The sequence below is a fragment of the Pteropus alecto genome, unplaced genomic scaffold (assembly GCF_000325575.1).
Source record: "Pteropus alecto unplaced genomic scaffold, ASM32557v1 scaffold71, whole genome shotgun sequence".
NCBI lineage: Eukaryota > Metazoa > Chordata > Mammalia > Chiroptera > Pteropodidae > Pteropus > Pteropus alecto.
The window spans coordinates 9,634,257-9,647,597 of record NW_006433024.1 but is presented as its reverse complement, the minus strand read 5'-3'; the positions used below and the strand labels follow the sequence as shown (position 1 = coordinate 9,647,597).

Genomic DNA, 13,341 nt, shown 5'->3' with positions numbered 1-13,341 from the left:
ATATATATATATATACACACACACATACATATATATAAAGAAAAATAAAGCTTCAGCACAATCATTTCTAAAAGGCATAGAATGGCCTGATTTGCCAAGATTTACAGAGAGCTGTGATTACGATCTTTGCGAGCTCTTGCTCCTTAAACATTGTCTGATTTTTGTCTTGGTAAACCTCTGCTAAAAATTCTGGCAACTCCCCTTCCTCACTCCATCCCTTTTCTCCCAGTCCACCTCTTGTGAACACACATCCTTCTCCTGCCGACCAGCTGCATATCCGTATCCGGGTTTGCAGACGAAGGCCCAGGTGGCTCTTCACTAATGGCTCATCCGTTATCTGTATGAGGAGCCAGTGCCTTTTCAGAGTAGATTTTTTTGAAGCTAAATTGACCTTTGGAAAAAAAAAAAAAGTATTCTCTAGAAAGCAATGCCGTTTGCTCTCAACTCATCTCCTTTCCTTATTCCTTTGCTTCCCATCAAGTATATGCTGCATACCTTTCTTTTAAAAAGTTATCTACTAAATATTCAAAATGCAATCTGCTGAGACTTTTCCTTTCTGTCATACATTTTGGGCACCACAATGCTAGCAGGCTGCTCTAAAGAATAACCTCTTCCTGCCCTGATACCACCCCCATATTCCTAACTTAACATTTAGATATTTTTACAACATATATTCAGTTTGAAAGATAATACTGATACCTTGTTTTATATGAACCTTTACACACCAGGACCCTGGCAAGGGACTGACTTCATTGGGATACTTTATAGCTTAATACATCTTAATGATTTATATCTCATTTTGTCTCAGCATTTATGCTAATAAATTTAACAGATTCCCCAGTACCGCTGGATCCTCCGTTTTCTTCAGGGGGTCAAAGTGAGAGGAAAATAAAGCAGTGTGTTACTAAAGAAGGAAAAAATCGAATGAACCAACTTAAAACACAAATAAAATTACAACAAATAAAATCTCTGATTACAGTGAAGCTGGAGCAACAGTCACGAAAAGTTCCTAGATCCAGATAGATTTCTGTAATTAAGCTGTTTCTCAAAGGCGGAATCACAGAAGTGACAATATTTAGCAAGCTAATTTACTGAGGAATATTTTGGTCCTACATGATTAAATCCAACACTGAGGAAAAAACTGACAACTATTAAACCGAGTGCAGTCGGGAGGGGGAAAGGGAAAAAGATAAAATCCAGTCTACAAAATATGTTCCATTATCGTTTATAGGTTTAAAAACAAACAAAAGAAATACTTGGAAAGAGCTTTCTAAGATGGAAAGATTTTAAGATTGTGTGGGGATTTTTTTTTTTTACAGGTGCAGAACAAGTTGGGTGTTTTTTTTTTTTTTTCCTTCCTGGTTTTTTCTTTTTCCCATTTTTTTCCCCCTGTTGTTCGCAAAGTTGAATCTGGGGTCAGGAGTTCTAATTGTAACCTCAGACTGGAATTCCAGATGGTGCGCTCAGGACTGGAAGCAACTCTCAGTTCATCAATTTCATGGGCCTACGTATCTGCTCTGGCCACGGCCCGGCCTCCATCCCCACTGTGGCATTAATGCAGAACAAATTGAGACATATCCTCTATATAATTAGTTCCAGAATTTAAAAAGATTTACGGTATACTAATAGAGGCAGCGCTGCGGAATCCTTTCATTGGGGACTTTCTGGGAGCTCGGGGACCATTTCGCGGTGGCATCAGAACAGACGGGTAACCCTGGCGGTTCCAAGGCACAGCGAACTGGGGGAAGGGGGCGGAATTTTGCACTGAGCACCTGGCAGTGCGCGCCGGTTCTGGCCCCCCAGACAGGGTCTGAGAATTGAGTTTGAAACGCTGATGGGGGATTGGTCAAACGATCGAGTTAACTTTCAAATTAACCGAGGAACCGGGGTGGAGAGGTGGGGGGTGGACTACAACAAAAGTCCCTCCCTTATTTTGTTATTAGTACTGTTGTTGTTGTTGTTATTATTTGATTATTATTATTATTATTATTATTATTTTAATTTAAAGAAGTGTAGGTGGGATTTCTACCGCCAGGAACGGGGTTGGAAAGTCGCCTACGCGCCTGCCCAGCGGCTGGGAATAGGATAGGCAGGCTCCTAAGAGTTGAAGTCCGCTGGGAGGAGGGGGCAGCGGTCAGGCTGCTGGAGCTGCGCGTGGAGCTCCGGGCGCCCTCCCCTGCGCCAGGCACCAAAGGAGCCCGTGTTCCTCCCGGCGCGGGCAGGCGACCCCAGCCCTTGACAGATCGCAGCGCTTTGGTGTGTTTATTCAGTTGTCGGCAGCCGCGGGGTGACTCCCAGAACGAAGCTGGAGAGTACGCGCTGGCCCTTGAGGCCGCGGCTGCAGGGCCCAGCTCAGGGCTTGGTCTGCTGCAGTTGACAGCGCCGGGGTCAAAGAGAAGAGTTTATAGGTCTTCACCGCCCCCTCCCACTCAGTCGCGATTTTTTTGATCTTGCAATAATTAAGCACCTTTCAGGCCAGGATGCGCTTTTACTAATGTACCCAAGTCACACGGGCTTCCGGCGTCTGTCTCTGTCTCTGTCCCTCACACTCTCTTCTCCATTCCATTAGCTCTAGAGAGGTTGTGGCGGGTGAAGCCCCCAGCTGGACGTTAAGAGACCTGAGTTTCCGCTTGGCTTTGCCACCGACTTGCTAAGAGTCCGTGAGCAATAGTGGCAAAAAACCTGTAATGTTTATTGTGTGCAGAGGCCATTACGATCCTCCAGTCTAATCCTCATGACCCCGTGAGGTAAGCGCTAGCATCGCATTATCTCATTTGACCAATTAGGAAACTGAGGCTCAGAGAGGCTAGTTGAGGAAATCGTCTAGAGTTGCACAGCTGTCGGTCACCTGGTAGAGCTGATATTCCAGTCTCTGGCTACCAATCTCTTGCTCTTAACCACTGCACGCTACGGCTGCCTTTCCTCCCTGTCTGGGCCTCAGTTTCCTTCTCTGTTGAACGAGGAGCTGAATTTCTTTCTCTGCTAATCGGGGATGCAAGCAAGATCCTCTGCGCCACAAGGTTTCAGCGCTGACGGCGGTGGGAAGGTGGGTGAGAGAAGGGAGCAGCCAGGTGTCCGCAGCCTTCGTTTCCCTGGAACTTTGGGCGGCCTCGACCTACAGGAGGTGCAGCAGAGCGTCTACCTGTCTTCCTTCCTGCCAGCCAGGCTGTCTGCCCCTCCGCCCAGCTTAGGGCGCGGAGGGCGGCGTGGCGGGCACCGCCGTTTGGGCAACCGCGGAACTCCCGCACAGAATTGGAACCAGGGGAGGGAGAAGTGACAAGCGTGGGGCTCCCTGCAGCCGCAGTAGTTCATCGGTTCACCAGCGCTGGCCCAGGGGCGCCTGGGCTCTAGGGCATGGGGCTGGGCAGGGGCGTTCAGAGACCTCCTCCAGGGTGAGGCCCTCCGGTTGCGGGCAGCTCGGGAGGAGAAGCACTTAATTCTTGGCCCGGCGGGTTGCAAGGAACACCTCTTCGGACTACGAGGTCGAGCCAGGAAGCACCCGAGAGTTGAAATGGGGATCGCTCCAGAATTTGCTTGACTCTCCTTTCCTCTCACCCCCTCCACCTGGGCAAAAACTTTTTTTTTCTTTCTTTTTTCTTTTTTTAACGAAAAAGCAAGAGTTAAGCGCCTTTGCCCTGTCTGTAATTCAAAACCACAAAAGCTCTCATTTAAGCTATCTTCTTCCAAATACCCCCGCCCCCCCCCCAAAAAAAACTTGGAAAGAAGAATAAAAGAGAAACAATCTCGACCTTTCCATTTGGAAATCGAACCCCCTGGCTTTTCATGAAGGAGCTCGCCTTCCCTCGTAGCGCTTGAGTTAGTCCTAGTTAAGGAAAAACGACTTCGAAGTAGAAATAAAAGTGGGGGGTTGCGATAGGGGTCTGAGCCGTTCTAGGGGCAACTTGGCCTGAGAAGTTTTGTCTCATGGGGATTTTCTCCAACAAAAAGACCAAAGGTGCACGCCCTCTGCCTAGTCTAGGGGCCCCGCTGCAGACTGAAAGATGGGGCCTGAGAGAGAGAAGTGGGCGACCCACAGAGAATGTAGACGGGAGAAGGAGATGTCCTCTGGACCCTTTTCATTTCAAAAAAAAAAACCAAAAAACAAAACAAACAAACAAACAAACAAACAAAAAAACGAGCGGAGACGAAGCGAAGTCAGGCACTAAGTAGCGCAGAGAGGTGTCCACGACGGCGAAGGTGGACTGGGGAGTAAGAAGGGTGGACTGGGGAGTAAGAAGGGAGTGCTTGCTCCTGATCCTTGTCCTTACCATCTCTAGCGCCTCCAGGACTAGCGACCCCAAGAGGAGGGAATTGCGCTTAGCTTGTCCTGAGTCTGCACACACTTTCGAGTTAGCTGCGGGAACTCACCGCTGCCTTGTTTACTCAGTGCAAATTAACTAAAACCAAAGCGTAAGAAATGGAGAGTGAGTCAAAGCTTTTAAAACGCTGACTTCTTGGTAAAACTGCAACTACCTTGACTGTTGCTTCACACTGGCTTGGCTGGAAAGCTGCGGGCCCCATCCTGGGCCAGCCTGGTGTAAAAGGCCTGGCGGCAACCGGCCGCTTCCTGCCGGGAGCTCGCTGCGGTCCTAGGCTGCGCCGTCGCCGCTGCCTCCTGGCTGTCTTGGGCGTTTACACGCACCCTGAAACGCACTCTAGTTCGGGTTCCCGGCGCTTCTCCTTGCCTAGAGTCAATTTCCCGATAGATGCTATTTTGGGGAAAAAAATAACAAAACAAAACAACCACCTGCTCTGAGGCGCTAGTCTTCCGAAGAGTGACTAGGTGAAAGGAGGTGTCTGATTTGGCGATGCCAGGCGCTCGGAGCTCCCAACGGTACAAACACAGCCCTGGACCTTGGGCCTCTGGAGGCTCTCCTCCATCCGCCTAACTGGCTCGTGCCTCCCGATCAGAATGGTACTCCCAACCGTGGATGGAAGAGGAGCTCGACGAGCGCGGCTCCAGGAGCCAACTATCTCCCAAGGGCTTTGTATCCAAACCCTGCCCACCCTCCAAACTGGACGCCAGGATTCTCCGGCAGGAATATAAGCAGGCTCTGGGCGCTTCCCTGAGTTTTATTACCTCCTAAACTAGCTGCTGTTTTCTCACTTCATCGTAGAAGAGTTAGGTGCTCCATACTAGAAATGGAAATTAAGTGCCGCTGTTATCGATTTTAGGTAGGCAGTAACCCCACCAAGCAACCAATTACTAGAAGATCGAAATACGCCCTATTTATCACAACTGATGCAGTCCCTCCAAGTCACCCAAGTTCACCTTGAGTCTGGCCTCTGGAACAACAAGGGGATTCCGGGAACCCCCCTCCAGTGATCCCTAGATTTTGACCACCACCCCACCCCACTGGCTCTGGGAACAAACGCGGGACTCGCACGCGCAAAGCAAGGGAATCCGCCTCTTTGGAGTCCGGGAAAGTTCTCTGCATTTTCCTGAAGTCCCCGCCCTCGTCGAGTTCTCCCCCCCCAACCCCTCCCTCCAACCCGCCCTCTCAGATTAACAACCCTATCCCTACCCCCATCACACACGGAAGCAGAGGGGACATTCACTGCTCACCTGGAGAGACTTGCCAGTGGCTCCCACACTCGCGATGGCCGAGAAGGGGAGGCGGGGGCAGGGTTGCGTCCCACTGGCCAGCTAAGAGCCGTGGCTGATAGAAAGAGGGGTGTCTCCGAGAGAGACCCTCCTTCGGGCCCGCCCCCTACCCCACTGCGAGGGTGCCCGGGAGGAGCGGTGCGCGCTGCCTGGACCAGCTCGGGCTGCAGTGTGAATGGAGCGGCGAAGACTCCTGGCTCCTCCTCCCACGCCTCCGGCCCCTCTTATTTGAGCTTTGGGAAGCGGGGGCATCCAGGCAGCTGGGGTAGGGAGTTCAAGGCAGCGCCCATACCCGGGGGTTCTCCGCAACCCGACCGCCCGTCCGCTCCCCCCTTTCCCGCCCGCCCTCCCACTCATTCACCCAGCCAGCCACCCACCCAGAGCTGGGACTGCAGCCGGGGCCCCGCCGCCTCCTCGCCGCGATCCTGGACTTCCTCCTGCCGCAGAAGCCGGCGTCCACGTGTGCTCCGGAGCCGGCATCTTCGCACACAGCCCGCTCCGGGCCTGGGTGTTTTCAGCAGCCCGAGCAGCTGGGGATCCGGGGCCCGGGTGGCAGCTGGACCAAGTGAGGCGCGGCGGAGTCGAGCAGCGAGCGTCTGTAAGACCGGAGGAGCCGCGAGGCGTCCGGGACTCAGTTGCAGCAAATGGGCTCCGACGTGCGGGACCTGAACGCGCTGCTGCCGGCGGTACCCTCGTTGGGTGGCGGCGGCGGCTGCGCCCTGCCTGTGAGCGGCGCTACGCAGTGGGCACCCGTGCTGGACTTTGCGCCCCCGGGAGCCTCGGCTTACGGTTCGTTGGCCGGTCCTGCGCCGCCGCCGGCTCCACCGCCACCCCCGCCGCCGCCGCCGCCTCATTCCTTCATCAAACAAGAGCCGAGCTGGGGTGGCGCGGAGCCGCACGAGGAGCAGTGCTTGAGCGCCTTCACCGTCCACTTCTCCGGCCAGTTCACGGGCACAGCTGGAGCCTGTCGCTACGGACCCTTCGGTCCTCCTCCGCCCAGCCAGACATCCTCGGGCCAGGCCAGGATGTTCCCAAATGCGCCCTACCTGCCCAGCTGCCTCGAGAGCCAGCCAGCTATTCGCAACCAGGGTAAGTGAGCCGGGGAGCGCCCCCTACATGCGGGGCGGTGGCGACGGGGCTGTCTCCGCGCGCGGCACTCCCCTGTCCAACCTCTTTCCTAACCCCAGTTCTTACCCGGCTGCCTCCCCAAGGACTGTGAGGGTAGCGGAAGCAGCAGCTGGGGGAGAGGAGGCCGGGGAGAGGGAGTACATGCTGGCATAAGCTCCTGACATCCTGGGGAATCGAACTGTTCGCTTGAGCCGGGAGGTCATCTGGGGTCCCTCCGACCCCCAACGATTCCGGGACTGCTAGTCCCAACGAGAGTGGGAAGGGGAACTGGCGCATTTTCTAGCTCTGCCTCGGAAGGAGTTTTGTCGCTCAAGACAACACCAAACTGTCACCAAGCATTGAACTTTTTATTTTAGACATTTAGACTGGATTTTGAGTGAGACCAGCGCAGGGTGAGTAGCCTGTGCAGCCTCCCCCGCGCCCAAATGTCCAGGAGTGGCCCTCACCCTTAACACGGTGTTGGTACGCATTAGATGCACGATGGGTATCATGGAGCACTAGAATGAGTAAATGAACAGGCTAGCAACTAATCAGTGGCTTTCCTGGAACCACGTAGTGTCCACGTATGACTCCCGCGTATGGTAGTATGGAAGCCGTTCTCTTTTTGGTTCCAGGTCAAGAGGTGGATACGCAGGCTCCAGGGCTGGAAGAGAACCCTGTTTGTCCTATTCCAAGCTGTGCGGGACCGGGTCCTATAGGCAATGAAATGAGGCCCGAGCGTCAGGGACCTCTTCATCGTTGAAGCCAGGGCTCAGCTGGGGAAAGATTTTTGCAAGACTTGGGGATTAGAACAAGGACAGGTTTATTTGCCATTTTCAGTCTTTGTACACGGAGGGACACAGCCGGCAGTTTTCTCATCCTGCGCCGACTGACGCTCGCACACCTCTTTATCAGGGACCAGCGCAGAACCAACCAGGCTGAGCTCTTGTAGTTTGATTTCTGAAATTATTCTAATTAGACTTTTGCACTGTTGAGAACCTAAACCAATTCGAATTGATTCGCTATTTTAGGAAATGCTTCACAAACGCAGTGGCGGATGCTTTTTCTGGAGCAAAACTTTGCGCGGGCCTAGCGACGGGGATGTTTTTGAAATGCGTGGGATGGGAGAAGCAGAGTGTGTACACTTTGCAAGGGATGCCAGGGCTCCCATGGCGCCGAAGAAGGGCTCTGTTTTTCCCGCGGTCGCCGTTCACTTTCTGAACGCGTATCTTCAAGCGGTCTGCCCCTACCTTAGGCCAGCCAGGAGCTCCTGGCCCATCAGAAGCCCTGGCAAAAGCGAAACTGCCCTCCTCTCTTCGACAGGGGAATCTGGGATCCGTGTCCCGTGGAGGAATCTTAAGCTGACCCACGGGGTCCCTCCACTGTAAATTTAATTCGTGTTTCAGACTCAAGGGGTGTTGTAACAGCTCAGTGTCCATCGTGAGGCTTGTGTTCACTGATTGTGCCACCTCTGAATTAGCAGGTGGGTGTTAACCTTTGGCAAATCTCCAGGTCTCGGTTTCTCCATCTAAGAGTGGAGCTGAAATGGGCAACTTGGAGATTGGATCTGGCCTGAAGTTCTATGCCACGATACAAAAGTCTAGACTTTCCCTTTGATTCGGGTTCTAAATACAAAAGGCAGAGCAGCCCACCTAAACCTAACTAAGCGGTCTGGCCAAGAATGGCAGGCAGGTGTGTGCTGTGAGTCTCTGTGAGGATGTGTGCTATATGGAGAGCTCTGAGAAGCCATTTGATTGAAGTTCTCCCACCACAAAATACAACCGTGCCATTATTTATTTGAGTCTATCAAGGTACTCTGAGGATTTTGGAACCTGAGCTCTGTCACTTTTGGGGGGCCCCTGTATCTGACCTTCTATAGGAAGGTCTGTCACCCCAGATCCCATTAACCCAGCTTGGAGTGGAGAAGCCGACTGTGGATTTTCCAGTCAAAGGATGCTACACTTAAGGGGAAAATCTCAATTTCTCTCTTGCAGATAGGCCTTACAGCCAAAGAGAGAAAGGTTTGGGAGCTGGGGACCAGGACTAGCAGGTGAAAGAGTTGCTTCCTTCCCACCCCGAGGAAAAGCCCAGTGAAGGGCTGGTCTCAGACATGCCACTGCCTGTAAGCCGGGTTCTTTTTGCAGGTTTAGGGTTCTCTTGCTATGAAAATGTAAATGGGTGATCAGCCCAGCCCTTGGGGCTCACTCAGCACCTGGGAGCTGGAGTGGGATATCAGAAGGTGCCACAAATTGAAAGACCTCTCGTACATCTAATCCCTTAGAACCTAGATTTCCTCTATCCTGGTGTTGGCAACTAGGGTGGGCCCTGCGGCCTGGAGATTCTGGATTTATTCTCGTGATTTCCGGAGCTTTTGCAGGAACGCAGGGCCTGGTTGGAGCCTTGGGCTGGGGAAGCAAGGGCATCATCATCTTCTCCCGAAAGTGTGGGAATAGTACCCTCTTACCTCAGGCATCAAATCTTGTTTGTTTTTTTCCTCCTATTTCTTAGATACATTTTTCCCCCCTATTTCTTAAAGACATTTATAGCTGGTGTCTTAATCTTATTTCTAAGCATTAATCGAGCAAACAGTTTTTGAGCCCCTATTCTGTGCCAGGCACTGGGGATTGAATATTAAGACAATGTGCCTCAACCTTTGCAAGAAGCTCACAGACTGACATTGGAGAAGACCCTTATTTTTGGATAAGGAAATCTAGGTTCTAAGAGATTAGATGAGCAAGAGGTCTCTCAGTTTGTGGCAGAGCTGAGACTCAAACCCAGACCATTATTGACTATTTCAACCTTTTCCAGGGATCTTGGCCCACTGTTGAGATGGATTTCCTCTGCCTGGCTGGATGGGCACTGAACTCACTGCCGTTGGTGTGGGAGGGTTGGGAGTTTGTCAAGGCAGAAGTAGGGCCAGGACTTAGGTAGCCCCAGATTAAGTTCTGGGGGATTTGGGAGTGACAAAAGGAAAAGATTGTTAGGCTAATTCACACAGGCCCTGCCGGCATGCAGAACTCTAGCTCAGGAAGCTGCCTTGGCATCACGCGTTACCCTAGGGTCATATGGGGAACCAGCTTGGCCCGAAGGCCAAGGGCGCCTCCCTTGGGTCGCAAAGGAGAGGGTATTTCGTTGCCGGACAGATTTCCCCGTATTCTGCTGCAGCTGAGGCGTCATCAATATCAGCCTTCTGACCCAACCACCTTCCTGACTGAGCCTGCTGTCCACTGCAACCCTCAGCTATGCGAGGCCTGGCCCCAGACGGTTCCTGGGCTCCTCGGCTGTCCCGGGCGGGGGAGGGAGGCGCAGAGCGAGTCTTGCCGCTCCGCGCGGTCAAGGTTGCACTCCCTTCCCGGCCGAGACTAACCGTGGGAAAGGCTCTACCTTGGACGCTGGAGCCTCTTTCTTTAAGGCCTGTGCAAGGACCCTTTGAACACGCTGCCCCTTTCTGCCGGCAGCTGTCTCTCTCCCGCCCTCCGCCCCCGCGCTCTCCACGCCAGGCCCAGCGCAAAGCCTTGGGACAGTGAGCTCTAATCAGTCCCGCGTCCGATAAGCTTCTAATTAAAAGAGCCCTCCCTACTCGCTGCCGAAGCTTTCATCACTGCCCCTCCCGGAGGACCGGGAAGCCGGCCCCAGCCCACCGGTGTTTGCGTTTCCTGTCGGGGAAGGGGTTTTGGGAGCTCTCGCTGGGCGTGGAGGCGACGCTGCAGCCCGCAACCCGTGACCCTGGCCGCGCCTCAGAAGACAGCACCGTGCTCTGGGCCCCTGCCTACTCATCGGCTCAGGAATGGAGAAGGGTTCGTCTAGAGGCAATTTCTTTGTCGCTTCTGTTTCTCCTCTTTGTTTTAAAAGAAATATCCTTTCAAAATTCGGCCTTCCTTCTGCAAAATTAGGTGCCCGGAGCCAAATTTCGTTTGTAAGCTGATCGGTAGGCCTCGAACAGGGCCTGGCCTCCCTCCGAAAAAGGAAGTGCCTGGAAGCCCAAGCGTGCTCACCCACGCCTGACAGCTAACCCGGGCGCGGGTTATCTTTGCCCACTTAGCAGGCTAGAAATGGAGGCCAGTGAGGTCATGAAAATTATAAAAGCTGGTGGCTTCTTAAATTGTCAATCTGTGGTGCCAATCTGTGCATGAGACTTGGCCTGCCCTGTACAATCTGTTCATTAAGACCTGCCCCAACGTTCACTCCCACTCTGACACACCACATTCCCAGGAATGGGCTGTGAAGCTCCGTTTCTGTTTTGGGGGTTGTTTCGAAGATGGGGGTAACTGGCCTCCATTCTCTGTCCAGCCTAAGTCTTCTGAGACGCTGTTGCAGAGGGATCATGCCTGAGGCAATAATGGTGGTGGTGGTGGGATGGAGACCTTTTGACTCACCCCATTCCCAAGAATCCAGTGGGGCTTGGAGACCCAGCGCAGTAGCTGGGTGTGCGATTGGCACGCAGAGGAACTGGAACCGGCCGGGTGGTCCTGCAGGGAGCCGATGTGAGTGTCTGGGCCAATCTCTTCCCCGTTTGGCCTGGACCTCAGGCCAGAGACTCTGGAGATAGAAGGAGGGGATCCTACCATTGGGTTCAGGGCTCCAGGACAGATATTTATCTTAGCAGAAGGATCTTTTCCCATAGGCAGCAACAGTTTTCCAGAAGCTGGTGGGGCGTATGTTTAAAACAAATAGTAATTACAGAAGGACACTAATTGTTCAACCAAGACAGCATTTTTTTTTTTTTTCACCTTGGGAGAGTTGGGGAAGAACAGAGGTGGTATTGCCTTTGGTTTCTTGGCAGAGAAGCTGAGGCAGAGGACCTGTGCATTGCCATGGAGACTGAGGTACAGTGTCAGGCACACTCTAAAAGAAACAGGCTTCCCGTCCTGGGGCACAGGGAAGTCAGCCCTGGCAGTGGTGGTCAGCGCGGACCTGCTGGGCCCCAGGTGGGTGGTAGAGGGGAAGGAGGAGGACGCAGAGTCTTGGTCTGTGGGTCCAACTAGAAGGGCCCCTTGTTTTTCCCCTCACCAACTTTTCATGGTGTTGGGTCGCTCAGCCTCAGGCAGATAACATTACTCAGTAATTACTCTCCCCATTTAAAGCTCATGCCGTTTAACTGGCTCCGAGTAATTAATGAAAGTTGGTGCGCGGGCCCCTGATTTACGGCTCCGAGTCAGCGCGGGGTCAGCTGAGCGGATTCATTTCTCTCGCCTGTGCTGCCCCCTGTGAGAGCAGTGGTGTTTGGCTTTTGAGCGGGGAACAACTTTCTACACCGAGCGGTTGGCGGTTTTCACACTTACGGGAGGTTCAGTACAGAAGCGTCAGACTCAGTGCAAGGCAAGGGCGTAAATAAATTGGCAACCGACAAGGAGGTCAGGGCTTTACTTGGGACAAGGCGGGGAATCGTCCCAAGGTCATACACTTCGGGGGCTTCGGTCCAGCTTCTCGCTGAAAGTCCTGGGGCGGAGATCCTAATGGAGGGCGCGGCGCTCCTGTGCGCGGGTTCTGGTTCGGACCCACAGTCCCTGTCTCCCTGCTGACGCTGTGCTTCTCTCCGCCGCGCCCACAGGATACAGCACAGTCACCTTCGACGGGACTCCCAGCTACGGCCACACGCCCTCGCACCACGCCGCGCAGTTTCCTAACCACTCCTTCAAGCACGAGGACCCCATGGGCCAGCAGGGCTCGCTGGGTAAGCAGGCGGGAATGATGTGGGGTCCTTCTTTTCTTTCATGCGACCTCCCCCACCCAATTTCCAACCTACAGCAAATTGGGGAAGGGAGAAGAGAACATCCAAAGGGGTTTTGAGAAATAATAAGCCCGATTTTACCCAGTTTAAAAGAAGAGCCCCTCCCCACCCCAAGTATGTTAGTGACAGCTCTTGCTCAACCAAATCTACGAAAGTCCGAAGGGTCTTTCAGGTGTACTTAGCCAGAGACTGCTAAGGGAATGTAAAGTGAGCAGCTTAGCTCTTTACCATCTGGACACCCTCTCTCTGCGCGCCCAGCATCCAGGCCCCATCGTCCCCAGCTTAGCCTCCGAGCCCAGCTCAGGATGCTCTGTGACCCCCACCCCCAGCCCTTGAGGCGCGCTCACTCCGCTCTCTCCCCGGCTCCCTGCAGGCGAGCAGCAGTACTCCGTGCCGCCCCCAGTCTACGGCTGCCACACCCCCACCGACAGCTGCACGGGCAGCCAGGCCCTGCTGCTGAGGACGCCCTACAGCAGGTAGGAAGACGCTTGACCCTGCAGGGGCCGCGCATCGGCGGGCGTGCGAACGTCCGACGCGGGGCAGCCTGGACTCGGGGCGTGCAGGGTTGGGGAGGCAAAGGATGCCTTTAGCCCACTCGGTTACTTAGAGCAAATTGAAGCTGATCTCGAGGCTCTAATTTGAAAGAAGTAGATTTCTTCGTCTCCGTGTTCTTATTCTGAATATAAACGAGAGTTATTACTATTTAGAGCTGAAGAAGAAAGCAGCGCTTTGAGAAGTGATTTTTTAAAGGGCTCTTTGTTGGGAGGGAGGGGCGGGGGCAACTTCAGCATCCTCAGGACCAAAGATTAAACACTCCCACGCTGTTCTCTCACCCTTCAAACCCCTCCTCGCCTACTTGTCACCCTGCCAGACTTCTCTGGGACTACTTCGAGAGTGC

The 13,341-nt window shown here is 53.4% G+C and overlaps 1 protein-coding gene across 3 annotated transcripts in view; it reads left to right on the top strand.

Annotated features, from left to right (window-relative positions):
* Window positions 1–5,863: 5,863 nt before the first annotated feature.
* Window positions 5,864–13,341, top strand: part of WT1 (Wilms tumor 1) — a 48,528-nt gene continuing 41,050 nt past the window's right edge. For 2 of the 3 annotated variants that reach the window (XM_015586367.1, XM_006908006.2), the window contains exons 1-3: window positions 10,455–10,509; window positions 12,264–12,386; window positions 12,817–12,919. In XM_015586367.1, coding sequence (XP_015441853.1) covers window positions 10,500–10,509; window positions 12,264–12,386; window positions 12,817–12,919 — 236 coding nt within the window. In that variant the 5' untranslated portion in view covers window positions 10,455–10,499. Of the gene's footprint in view, window positions 6,695–10,454; window positions 10,510–12,263; window positions 12,387–12,816; window positions 12,920–13,341 lie in introns of those variants that run through there. The other variant, XM_006908004.2, reaches the window with a different exon arrangement.